Here is a 12,395-nt window from a genome sequence, read left to right as displayed (position 1 = left end):
AAGTTCTGATTATCCACTTCTCCATCTGTCTTGTTGATTTTGTGCCCAACTCTAAATGTTGTTTTCAATGAGGCGAGCAACGATACCTGCGTAGTAAAGATGTAAACTTTCGATTATACAAATGAAGGGAGGTTTCAAATAGACAGAAGGAGAAAGGTAGACAGAGTCCAGGGGAAGAAATGAAATAAAACAACAATTTCTTTGCATTTCAAGCATGTTTTATCCGTCTGCTCTTCGTCAACAGATGATATCTTTTTCATTTTCGACTCTGCCGTCGATGCGAGCGATGTGGTGGAGGAGATGAGTTTCAGTCGGGAAAGGAGGCGAAGTGAAGAGATGGAAAAGATGGAGATATATATTCGGTGTGAAGGAAAATCCAAAAATCATTTTCTTCTCCACCGTCTCCTCCTCCTCCTCCTCCTCCTCCTTCATCTCTCCCTTCCTCCGGGAGTTTGAGGAAGGCAGGACTCTCATCTCTGTGCTTTCTGAAGATGTGAGCCGCTCTCTTGGGTGATTAGATGGGACGGTTTGAAGACAATGGGCAGTGGGGTTGGGTGAAGGGTTGGAATCCCTGAAAGAAGAGAAAGTAAAAAATGTATCCGTGTTTTTAAACTTTGCAAAACAAAGTTATCTAAAAAAAAAAAAAAAAAAAAAAAGAAAAAGACAACACTTCACTTTGCTTTACCAATAATCAAGATTTTACTTGTTTGTTGGACGTTATAAACTTGTTTACCAAAAAACTAACAAAAAGAAAAGAGAGAATCAAGATGGATTGAAACAGGAAGGAATAAAAGGATTCGGTGGTGAATCAACAGGTGACTAAGCTTCCTCTGCTTTCAGTTTTCGTTTTTTATCAGTAAAATGAAAAATCGTCTGCAAAGGCATCATTTAACCTCATTATTGTTTCCAGCTCTCGCATGCGGAGCTGCCAACATTTCTGTGCTTTTCTTGTGAGTCATGATTTGGAAAAGGTTGAGAATCAGACAAATAAGTGAAAGCAAGAAAAAGCTGCTCTTTACTTGATTGATTTATATTGAACATAACGGACATTAAAGACGGTAAGGTAGAATTAAATGAGATACGAGGTCTGAACTATCTATTTAATATGATATCGGCCTTCTGTCCCTCCAACTCTTCCATTTTTCGCTCACTTAGTCTGTTTTTTCCGTCTCCCTTTCTGCATCATCGTCGCTGTCTCCTAGTAACCCTGTTAATCTTTCCTGGCCGCCCTCCGCCTCCTCCCCTGTTGTGCTGCATTTTATGCCATATTAATACAGCGAGCAGCAGCTCGTCCTCTCCACAGTTTGAAGTACAGTATGCTAATGTAGTCTGTGGGCTGCGACAACCAGCTTTTTGTTTCAGAGAATAAAATGGACGTTAAAAGAAGAAAACAAAAAATGAAAAGACGCCACGAAAACACACACACACACAGCGTTTCTTAAAAACGTGCTCGTAATGGATCAGATATAACTGAAAAGTGTGTTTTTATAAGAACGTTCAGGTTCAGGTGCCTCATGAATGAAAATCAGATTGATATTCTGTCTCTATATTTCTGACCTTCGTGCCACCTGAAGGAACCCGGTCTTGTAGGGATGAAGGTAATTCAGTCGCTCTGCTCTCTGCATGCTCTGCAGTCTGTCTGTGTGAATCCCAGCGTTTGTTTTTCACTCTTTAAAATACTTTAATATTTGACAACAGAACTTTGTTCTATTGTCTTTATATTTAATGGAAAAAAATAGTTTTGAACTGTGAAGAAGCAGAAATATTCAAATCTAGTATTTTTATAAGATTATTCATTTATTTATTTTTTTACAGCAAGAGCCAAATTTGCTAAATGTTTCTTTTCATGACTGTCCGTCATTCTGTCAGTGTGTGTGTGTGTGTGTGTGTGTGTGTGTGTGTGTGTGTGTGTGTGTGATCAGTCACGCAGCATGCTACTCAAACAAAGTTTTATAAGTGACAGGAAAACACACACACACACAGACACACACTAACTTTGCTTTATCGCTGCTCTGCTGCTCGAAGGAAGCCGGTCTCATAGGAATGAAGGTAAGTCCTTCAAGATAAAAACAACCCTTTCATTTCCCATGATGCATTGTGACCTTCTATACTGCAGTCTTTTCATTTGTCTCATTGTGCGATTTGTGCCACATTGTTAGCCATCGTCATTTTCTCGTGCTGATTCTGGTTTTTAAAGAAGCTTCAGTGTGAAGATCATTTATCAATTTCCAGCTTCTGCTTCTGATCCCACCTTTTTATTTGTTCCCTGGGCTCAGCATTTAGAGGGTTTAAGTGTAACCTGTGTGTGTGTGTGTGTGTCTGTGTGTGTTACAGAATGAGTCCAGGAACATTGAGATGCTGGCAGCAGCCTGTGCTGTGGGAGTGGGCTGCTGTTTTGCTGCCCCCATAGGAGGTGAGTCTGAAAACTCCAGTCTGTCACGTTTTGTGATAGACCAGGGTTGTGTTAAACGTACGTTTGTGTGTCTGTGTTTGTGTGCGTTCCAGGAGTGCTGTTCAGTATTGAAGTAACATCCACCTTCTTTGCGGTGAGGAACTACTGGAGAGGATTCTTCGCTGCCACCTTCAGTGCCTTCATCTTCAGAGTGCTGGCTGTGTGGAACAGAGACGAAGGTAAAGCGGACGGTGCTGCGTGTCAACGGAGAACGTTCAAAGCTAAAAGATCGCAGAGAACCGTCGAACCAAAATGTTGCTGAGCAAAGTGGATGAAATTACAATGAGACATGATGATAATAAAGAGTTCACCTCAGCAGGCTTAGTTTCTGCTTCTCCAACCATCTGCAGATTTTAGCCCCCCACCTGCGTCCCTCCTTCAGGAACCAAACTTCAGCCTCTGCGTCTGTCTTCAGAATGTTCGTGGCCGTTTTTCACAGCGTTTGCTCTCCTTCCTCCAGAAACCATCACAGCTCTGTTTAAGACTCGTTTCCGGCTGGACTTTCCCTTCGACCTCCAGGAGCTTCCTGCCTTCGCTGTCATTGGGTGAGTTCTGACCTGATTTCATGACCCAACAAATCAAAACGCAGCATTTATTCAAGAATAAAACTTTTACTGTACAGCTTAATATCCATTTACGTGTAAAATAAGTGTGTAGTTTTGAAACTCCAGAGAAACTTTGAGGTAGAGTGAAACATTGTGACTTTGTCGGGGGATCCCTCTCTCTGCCGCTGCAGCAGAAATTCAGATATCATCCCTCACTGTAGCTGCTGAAGTTGTTACTTCAGGGTTGAGTCGCTGCGTGAGTCACCTGGCATGGATAATTCAGCCTGCAACAGTTGCTGGCGCACTGAGGGATGTCCTATTTTATCCTGCTGTAGCCGGAGGGCTGTGAAACAGACCGTGGCTTCCCTGGAAGGGAAGCTGGTGCCCTTCCTCCATCCGTCCTCCTCGCTGCCTGAGGTGTTGCTGTGCGTAGGCTCCACAAGAAAAGAAAATCCCTCTCTATGTCTTCTTCTTCTATCTGCCGTTTCCTGTTTACACCCACCGCTGCATCGAGTGTGTGTGTGTGTGTGTGTTCCCCAGCCAGTAGCTGTCAGGCGGAGAAAGTCGGTCAGTGTTTCAGTCAACTAGGCCAGAAAGAGTTTGTTACCAAGGGCACGTCTTTGAACGGTCGCACAACAATCCTCCGAAGTGTTCACGCCCACAGGTGTTAGACATGAGAATCACGGCCTGATTCCTGCACACACAAACGTGCACTCGTGCGGCACACCGTGTCCAGATAAGGTGGAATGTGTCAACAACACTGAAAACCGTTATCAGCACACAAAGATTTGTTTTCTTTTATTTTGGTTTCATCCAAACATATTTCAGATTTCAAAGATATTGGACTTCAACGGTGTGTGTGTGTATTTGCCAGCTCTTGATTGGTGTGATGTTGTGAAATGTTGACAGCTTTGCCTTTGCTGGTAGAGCAGCAGATAGAAAGTCAGCAGGGAACTTTGCTCCATTGCAGCAGTAAACTCAGCACGATGCCTTCAGGGGTAAGTAAGCCTGGGGATGTTCGGTTCTTTCTCTTTTTTTCTTCTTGCTGAGGAATACCTCGAAAAGAACAAAATCCTGGACGCCTTGGGACAGAACCCGAGCGGTTTGGTGATGCTCTGTTGGACCTGCTGCGTCGGCGACCATTTTCTGATCCGGAGAGATGCTTGAATGTCTAAATGATTTCCTAAAACAACTGGGCACAGTAGTTTTTAACAGAGGAGCGTTTGTTAGGGACTATTTTTAGCTGCGGATTAATATGCATGTTGTGCTGTGGTGAACATTTCCAACAGGAAGACATTGTGTGTGAGATTCACACAATGTGAGATCAGGATGCACACACTTCCTGTTTTTTTTTTTTTTTTTTGTTGAGCCTTCGTGCTGAGTGAGTGTTCCTGAATACAAATCCATTATTCAGAAAAACATGGCGAGTCATCGCTGAGTGTCATCATCACGTTGTTGTTGTTGTTGTTGTTGGAAATGGACCCCTCCATTTTTTTGTTCCTTTGAGTTCAATCATTTTCTTCTTCTTATCTATCGACTTGTTAAAGCGTTAAACCGCGTCATCAATTCAAATCTCAAATAATTGATTTCAGCACCATAATCATTGATCTGCCTGCTTTGTTATGATTCGAGGGTCTTTGGGGTCAGACAACACAAACAGTTTGAAGACGTCAACACTTTTTTTTTTTTTCGTCACAAACTTACTAAGCGAGAGATTTAATTGAGGAATCAGAAAAAGACCTTTTATCCGAATTAGAAATAATCTGATCACTCAGTTTGCCTGTCGGATTGATCCGAGTCACCTTCTTCACATCAAACTGCCCCGCTAGTCCTCGATCCCCCAACCCTCCTAATCCTGGTCTTGAGCTGGACATTTGGTCCGTCGTCAATAAGGCGTCCAGTAAGACAGCAGAGCACACAAAAGGAGTGTTTTCCTCCGCTGCACCACGAAGGGCAACGACGCCCTCATCATCCTGTTCATCATTTATTCAGAGGTATTTGATGGAATTAATAATGCAGCGAGATAAATTTATAAGCATTAGCTTGTCTGCATGGCTGTCTGAGTCTGTTCGTTCAGCCCTTCTGTCCTCCTCCTTTTCTTCCTGCTGCCATAAAGAGGACTCCCACTGAGCTTTTAAATGCACGCTTACATAAACCTCCTTTCCGGCTTTGTCTCCGACTCCCCCACGCATCCCCATCTGACTTTATCGCTCGCTCTCTTTTTCATTTCAAGTATCTTTCTCTATCCAGTGTTTTTTTTTTTTTGTTTTTTTTTTTCTCCTGCATCGACAGCACCGTCCTCCTACATGATTTCTCTTCTTCCTCCGCCCCTCGTCTCTCCCCTTACCTCCTCATCCTCACTTTCTCTCCACGCTGTGTCTGCACGCATCATCTCTGACAGTTTATTTTCTCCTGGTGTTAATGTTTGTTTACACATGCTTCATTAAGTTTGCCCCACCCACCTGCCTCGTTGCTGACATCGGCCCCCGGCCTTTTGTAGACGGGAGAGAAACCTATGGAGGGAGAAATGTTTAGAATCGATGTCTTTCTTTGTTTATACTTGAGTTAATTTATTGTTTTGGACCACACACGAGTTTTATGCCGAAGCTCAACTCTTTCTGACGTGTGTGTGTGTGTGTGTGTGTGTCTGTGTGTCTTTGCAGTATTGCCAGTGGCTTCGGTGGAGCTCTGTTTGTGTACCTGAACCGCCTCATCGTCCAGTTCATCAGGAAACAAAAGGCCATCAACAAATTCCTCATGAAAAAGTAAGAGGAGCCTTAAATGCAGCGTCCACGTGGCCTTCTGCCGTTCGTCTTGATGTTTCAGAGCGTTGTGACGTAAACACACATCTGAAACTTTGTTGCTGCCACATTAAACGTGAACGACGTAACCACACGCTCTGAACAGGGCGAGCATGAACGCGGCTCATTTGATGTGTTTCTCTTGAATCTGTCTCAGACGTCTGCTGTATCCAGCACTGGTCACTTTACTGGTTTCCACGCTCACGTTCCCTCCCGGCTTTGGACAGTTTATGGCCGGCAAGGTAGGTGTCCCATTAATTTTATTATTATTATTGTTATTCAGGCTTTACAGGATGAGACTCCTAGACTCTTCTTTGTGTAATAATATCAGAGAAAAAGTCTAAACTTTTATCTGAACCTCGCTGCTTTCCTTCCTGTTCTCACGTCGTCCGGTTGTGGTGTTCATGCAGCTGTAACCTCCGTTGTGTTACAGCTGATTCTTATTAATGTCAGTGTGTGATTATTTTCCTGTTTGTTTTTTTTTTTTTTTATTCACGTTAGCAGATACAAATTAATCTTATTCACTGGAGACTGTGTGTGTGTGTGTGTGTGTGTGTGTCATCTCCCCATTTACACTAAAGGAATATTCTATGCGTCCTGAGTCCTTAGTGGCACACACACACACACACACTTCCCTCTGTAATGGGAGGGTGAGTGAGGCTTAAAAGGGACTCCAAATCTGTCTACACTGACCCGCTCCTCTGAAAGCACCACTCCAGAGACCAGCTCTGGGCCTCCGATCATCCCTCAGCCTCACACTCCTCACTCAGCCCTCGGCTCCGTCTTCTGCTCCAACACCGAACAGCATTTACATTAACGCCTTGACTCGGCTGCAGGGCCGGATTTAAAAAATAAAAACAAAAATGCACTGACCTTAAACTCAGTGAATGTTCACTGGATGAATGACTGACATCCAGACCAACGCAGTGGTTTTTTCGTGTTTTCCATTCCGTTGATATTGATGAATGACTTCCTGTAGCTCACCCAGAAGGAGTCTCTGGTCACCTTACTGGACAACCGGACCTGGGCCAAGCAGGGCATAGCTGAAGAGTTCGACTACATCGGACACTCCCAGGCCTGGAAACACCCGCAGGTCAACGTCTTCGTCACGCTGGTCCTCTTCATCGTCATGAAGGTGGGTGGTGATTAAAATTAATATGGCTGAAAATAAACCAATGATCAGGATTTTGATCCAAACTACAGAAAATTTGGGTTCATGAGGGAATTATCAGACATCATCGCTGCGTCCTAAGTGAGGCTGGGCTGCAGCAGCTGGTTCCATTTCTGAGCAAACATTTGTTTTTATTAAAAAAGATGAATGAAATAAATCATTTCATTCTTCTGTTCCGTGTCTTCAACGCTGCTCTGTCAAAGACTCTTCTCTGTACAGCATGTATGAATAGATATTTCAGTGTTTAATCAATGCGTCGTATCTTCTGTTGCTCATCTATCTTATCAGCCAGCAAAATGTCGATAATATTTATCACTCTAATTTGGTGCAAATGCTGACAGCTAAATTCAATTAGAGCCCAAAAGGGATTTGAAAGGTTAGAAATGTGTGTGTGTGTGTGTGTGTGTGTGTGTGTCCTTCAGCAAAAATGATCTCATAGCTTTCAGTGTTATTCCTCTCAGTGTGATGTCCACCACAGAGGGGGGGGGGCATGCTGTTGCATTTATGCATGAAAAACACAAAAGACAGATGCAGCACTTCTTATACATACACATATTCATTGTAACGACACACACACACACACTCTATTCTAACTTTAATCACCCACCTGCAGAAATGTCATCGAGTTTCTCTCAACATCTGTGGGCATGCGCTGTCTCACGCCCCTTCTCTCTCTCTCTCTCACTCACATAGAGTAACACACACACATACACAGAGAGAGAGACACACACCGCAATCTTACATGACACACACCCAGCATTCAAAGTCAGGCTGTAATGGCTCTGTCTAATTACAGCCTTTTGGTTTTCCTGGATTCAGCCTGGTGATTTTCAAAAGGGGTGATTGCTCCTCTCCCTTTCCTTCTCCGTAATGAGCAGTTCTTTTATTCCACGCGGCAGCCATCTTGTCTTGAAGCTCCTTTTCATGGCGAAACTTGACGAAGGCTCCCGTTCCAGCTGCTAACCTTTCAAGATAAAAGGTGCCCAGGACGTGGCGTTTTCGTCTGCAGGTTCCGAAACCAGACGAGTTCCAGACCCGAGTAAAAGTAGAGAAAAGTATAAACACATTCGTCAGCGCAGACTCGTGAGTGACTTGACTGGAATCTGACGGTCAAACGTCCCCATCTTCGTTTGTCTCATCACCACTTAAACATTTTTAGTCACCAGATTTCTGCTGAAAGTTATAGTTGTTCAGCTGTAAACGCTTCCTCGTGACGTAATCGGAAAATGTTGAAGCTGAGTCATTTCATGGCGGATGAATGCTTAAACTTCATCATGAAGTAAAAAATAGTTTCTTTGTGTAAAGGTCGTTACTCCTTTCCTGAGGAAGTTTCTGTGTATCTGTCATTTTTTAACACACAATCTAATTTGGTCTGCCTGCTGGTTAAATTCTATTTTTAGTGGAGCGCAATTATGCACATCAACAGCTCTCGGTGAGGAATGGGTTTATTAATACAGGTGTGTTTCTCTGTGTGTGTCCTCCAGCCCGAGAAAGTCCTCTGTTGTGTATCAGTGTGTGTGAGAGAGCGACACAAAGCTGGCAGGATTGTAATTGGAGCGGGAATAGAATTAGGGCCCCTGAGGGTCCAACGAGGCCCCCGGGCGGTAGACCGTCCTCTGAATGTGACACACAGAAGCACAGAAAGCTCTCCGGCGACTAAAAAAATGACATAGAATATAAATATCCTGGATTGTGCGTCACAGCTGATACACTTGACCTGAGTATCCTTCACGCCTCCCCCGTGCCTCACTTATGCTCTCCTCGTCGTCTATTTTTAGCTAATTTCTAAAATTGAAATGTTAGAATTTGATTAACAACAAACAATCTAGATCATAATAGGTCTCGAACTTGTCGTGCAACAGTTTCAGTAACAATATGAAGAAAAATCCAGTTGTAGTAACAATATGAAGAATAAAGCGTCACTTTTTTACCACGAAAAATGCAAGAGAAACCTTTAACAGTGCTAACATTAACACTGTAAACTGCACAGTAAGTTTCCAAAATGAAATAAATCTTCACGTCTGTTGGTTATTGGTCAGTATTCAGCAGAACTTGGTCTGCTTCTCTGTTTCTTAAGTGTCTTATGAAACACGAAAATGCAGCTTTTCTCATTTACACTCCGCTGATGAAGCTCCGATTGGCCGTCTTTCTTATTTCTGTTTCATGGTCGGTCACCAGCTGCAGGAGAAAATTAAGACTTGTACAAACTCGAGTCGTCTTATGATTATCAAAGAAAAAATGAACAGTCTTCATCACTCATAATTTACATAATATTTTGTCATGATTGGCCCGACGCAAGCACCCTGAGTTAAATCCTATAGCTGAGTTATTGTCTTCAGTCTTTGGCACCAAGAAAAATAATGGAAATGGAACGATTAAAGAGCATCTCGATAGATGAAAAATATAAATCCTCCATCGAAGAGACAAATTGTGTCCTTACAGACGTATTACAGCCAGCGTCGACCACTAAATTAGTTCACGAGTGCAGTTAAAGTAAATTCGAGCAACAATTTGATAATGAAGGCACTTTAATGTTTAATTTGACTGAAGTTTCCTCCATCAGTTTTGGCTGAAACAGAACTCGGGGCCCAAAACTTGAATCCAATTATTATATATAAAAAAAATTCAGCTGTGTTTAAACCACGTCTACTGGCCACATATATTGACTGACTTTAATTATTTTCTCTTCTAAAATAGTTTAGCCCTGAAGCAGCTCTATAACTTATGCTGCAAGTCTCATTAAAGCTACCGTCAGAATTCATGCGGGTCATTAAGAAAATTTTAATGGGATTTTAATGCAGCTTCTCATGTGAGAAGTTTCCTGGTTCACTTCTTCTTGGCGGACGGTTTGAAAGCAACGACCCGACAATCTTCCTGCTTCCTGCGACGGTTTATCGAAACCCCTCTTTCAATTGGAGGTCGCAGATAATCATAAATTTTGATGGTTATGGTCTACCTCGGCGAGATGTACACTTAGTAGATTAGATCAGATTAGATGAAAAATTAATGATTCCCCCGGGAGGCTAGTGAGTCACTGCTGCTTCAAAGAATTGGATGAAGCAATGGCAAGGAGGATATAAATAGTCATAGACAAAATAAAAGGAAATCGAAATATCTCTGGAAAGGCTAATGTGTTAAATCCAAAACTCTCAGTTGCACTCTTATATTATGCCAATTCGAAGTTGTTTTGTTTTGTCTTTTTAAGAAATCAGGCGTGAAAATGACCCACCTGTTTTTTTTCCTTCATAGTAAATAAGCCTCAGTCAGGAGGAGATGTAGATTATTTCCGTATATACGATGGAAAATGGTCACGCTGTTGTTTTGCTCTGTGTTTGGTTTTATGCTGTATTTTATCATCATTGTGTTGGAAAGAGCAGAGTCAAGGTCGCAGTGACTCACTTCACATCCGCGTTTTTATGGCAACTACAATATAATAAAAAGTGCATAAAAGTCCACGGCTAAAGAAGTATTAATAAAAAGTCAGAGTGACTTCATCACAAAGGCCGCCCTGAAGAGCTCAGAGCATCAGTATTCACAGGAGACTCCACCAAAATGCCACACGTTGACTGTTTTTCTGTTTTTAAATGAGGACGCACGAACAATATGTCAGCAGGATGATAGTTCATAATTATAAAACCCAGCAAAGGTTAGAGAACCCCAAAATCTGAAGCAGCCCTACCTGCAGGTTCACCACTTTATTATTTTTGGCTCCAGAAAGTGAAGATTTCTTAAAACACAGGTTTGAATGAGGTGATTTTTCCATTCTTATTGCTCCTTCTGTTAAAGCATGCAGCAGAAAACACAATTCCACATTTTCATAAGTTAAAGTGCAGAATGGACTTTGGAATCCAATTATTTTTGACAGATATTGTGACATGGGACACAATTTTTGTCTGTAGCACCATTATGTTGTATTACATCGATAAAAGATATAGAAATAAGATTTTTGAAGTCGATGTACCATAAAAGCCGTCAGTTACGTCCTGAATCGGGTATTTTCACAGACGGAGCACATTACTGATTCCTCCGTCGTTACATCTGAATTACTTTCATCTGTAATGAAGAATTTCCACAGTGAGCACATAAACACAACGCTGACACAATCAAACATTTATTTTAAGACACTGCTGTGCTCTTATAGACGCTGCGTGGAGGAAACTCTAACTTAGGGAACACATGATGGAAATAAAACAGAGATGCTTTGGATTCCTTAAAGTTCATCTAAAGTTTTCTGATGTTTGAAATATAGATATCTGAAACAAGTGATGAACAAATCAGAAGACAGCTGTTTCTTTTCTGTGTAATGCAATAAAATAACCTGGAATGTTACATTTATTATATTATATATGCATTTCCATTTTGTTGCTGTCTTTTATTTTAGCCTGAATCTTTCCGTGTTTCTTCGCCAGATGTGTCTGAGTACGTGTTTCTGCGTGTTAATTAGATTATTACACACACTGTGACGGCTGCCTGTTCCAGCTTTGCTGAACATTTGCTCTCGGTTGGAGTTTATGGGATGGCTGTAAATTTACAGCTGAATTGGATCCCACTGGTCTCCCCTCAGTGTGGTTTTGAGGTTATGTCCCAGAGCTACCCTCAGGACACAGACACACACAGACACACTCCATCCTGAGTTCATGACCTCTGTAACGAAGTTAAACTCGTGTTATGAGTTCCTCCATCCGTTAAATCTTTCAGCTCTTATGTACGTTGTTCCAGCCGGGAGAAGGAGAATGATTGTGTCTTAGTCCCATGAGGCTTATTTTGTGTATTCAGCTGGTTGTGTGTCTTCTACTCCCTGACATCCGACTGTGCTCAGCACTAAGAAATTGTGTGTGTGTGTGTGCCTGTGCGCACATATATCTGTGTGAGGTGTGAAAACGGCGGCAGTGTAAGGTTACGGAAGGAGATCCATTACTTCACCTCGGCAGCCGGCCTTAATTACAGCTAACTATAGACGGAGCAGAGGGAGCGAGAGGAGATGGAGGGAATGGGAGACAATGGGAGGGACGGAGGGAGAGACGGAGGAGTGAGTGTAATTAAAAAGTCTATTTGAAACCAGGAGATTATTACATCAATGAGGTTTGTGTAATGGCTTGTACAATATGCTGATTCTGCCTTTTTATTGTGTGCATCCAAACACTGAATGTAAAACGGGCCTTAGAGTTTGTGCAACGCTTTTCTTCTCCTAACGACCGCTCGACGCTCTGCACGCCATGACTCACACATTCACACTCAGGCCGTTACATCATCAGGGGTAATTTGTGGCTCAGCGTCTGGCTCCAAGGCGCTCGGACGTGTGGACCGGCGGAGACGGGGAGTGAATGTTCGTCACATTTTCTTTGAAAAGTGACTTTGGATGATTACAGATCTGGTCTAGTAGATATTTCAGCTCTCATGAGAATAATTGACTTCTGGAGTTCACC

The 12,395-nt window shown here is 42.5% G+C and overlaps 1 protein-coding gene across 2 annotated transcripts in view; it reads left to right on the top strand.

The window, feature by feature from the left end:
* Nucleotides 1-12,395, top strand: part of LOC115052943 (chloride channel protein 2) — a 94,188-nt gene that overhangs the window by 49,973 nt on the left and 31,820 nt on the right. For both annotated transcript variants that reach the window (XM_029517439.1, XM_029517438.1), the window contains exons 7-12: nucleotides 2,335-2,413; nucleotides 2,506-2,631; nucleotides 2,913-2,997; nucleotides 5,661-5,762; nucleotides 5,956-6,040; nucleotides 6,778-6,933. In XM_029517439.1, the coding sequence (XP_029373299.1) occupies nucleotides 2,335-2,413; nucleotides 2,506-2,631; nucleotides 2,913-2,997; nucleotides 5,661-5,762; nucleotides 5,956-6,040; nucleotides 6,778-6,933 (633 nt within the window). The remainder of the gene's footprint in view (nucleotides 1-2,334; nucleotides 2,414-2,505; nucleotides 2,632-2,912; nucleotides 2,998-5,660; nucleotides 5,763-5,955; nucleotides 6,041-6,777; nucleotides 6,934-12,395) is intronic.

The sequence above is a fragment of the Echeneis naucrates genome, chromosome 13 (assembly GCF_900963305.1).
Source record: "Echeneis naucrates chromosome 13, fEcheNa1.1, whole genome shotgun sequence".
In the NCBI taxonomy this organism is placed as follows: domain Eukaryota; kingdom Metazoa; phylum Chordata; class Actinopteri; order Carangiformes; family Echeneidae; genus Echeneis; species Echeneis naucrates.
The sequence above is the reverse complement of the archived record's forward strand: the minus strand, read 5'-3'. Positions and strand labels throughout refer to the sequence as shown.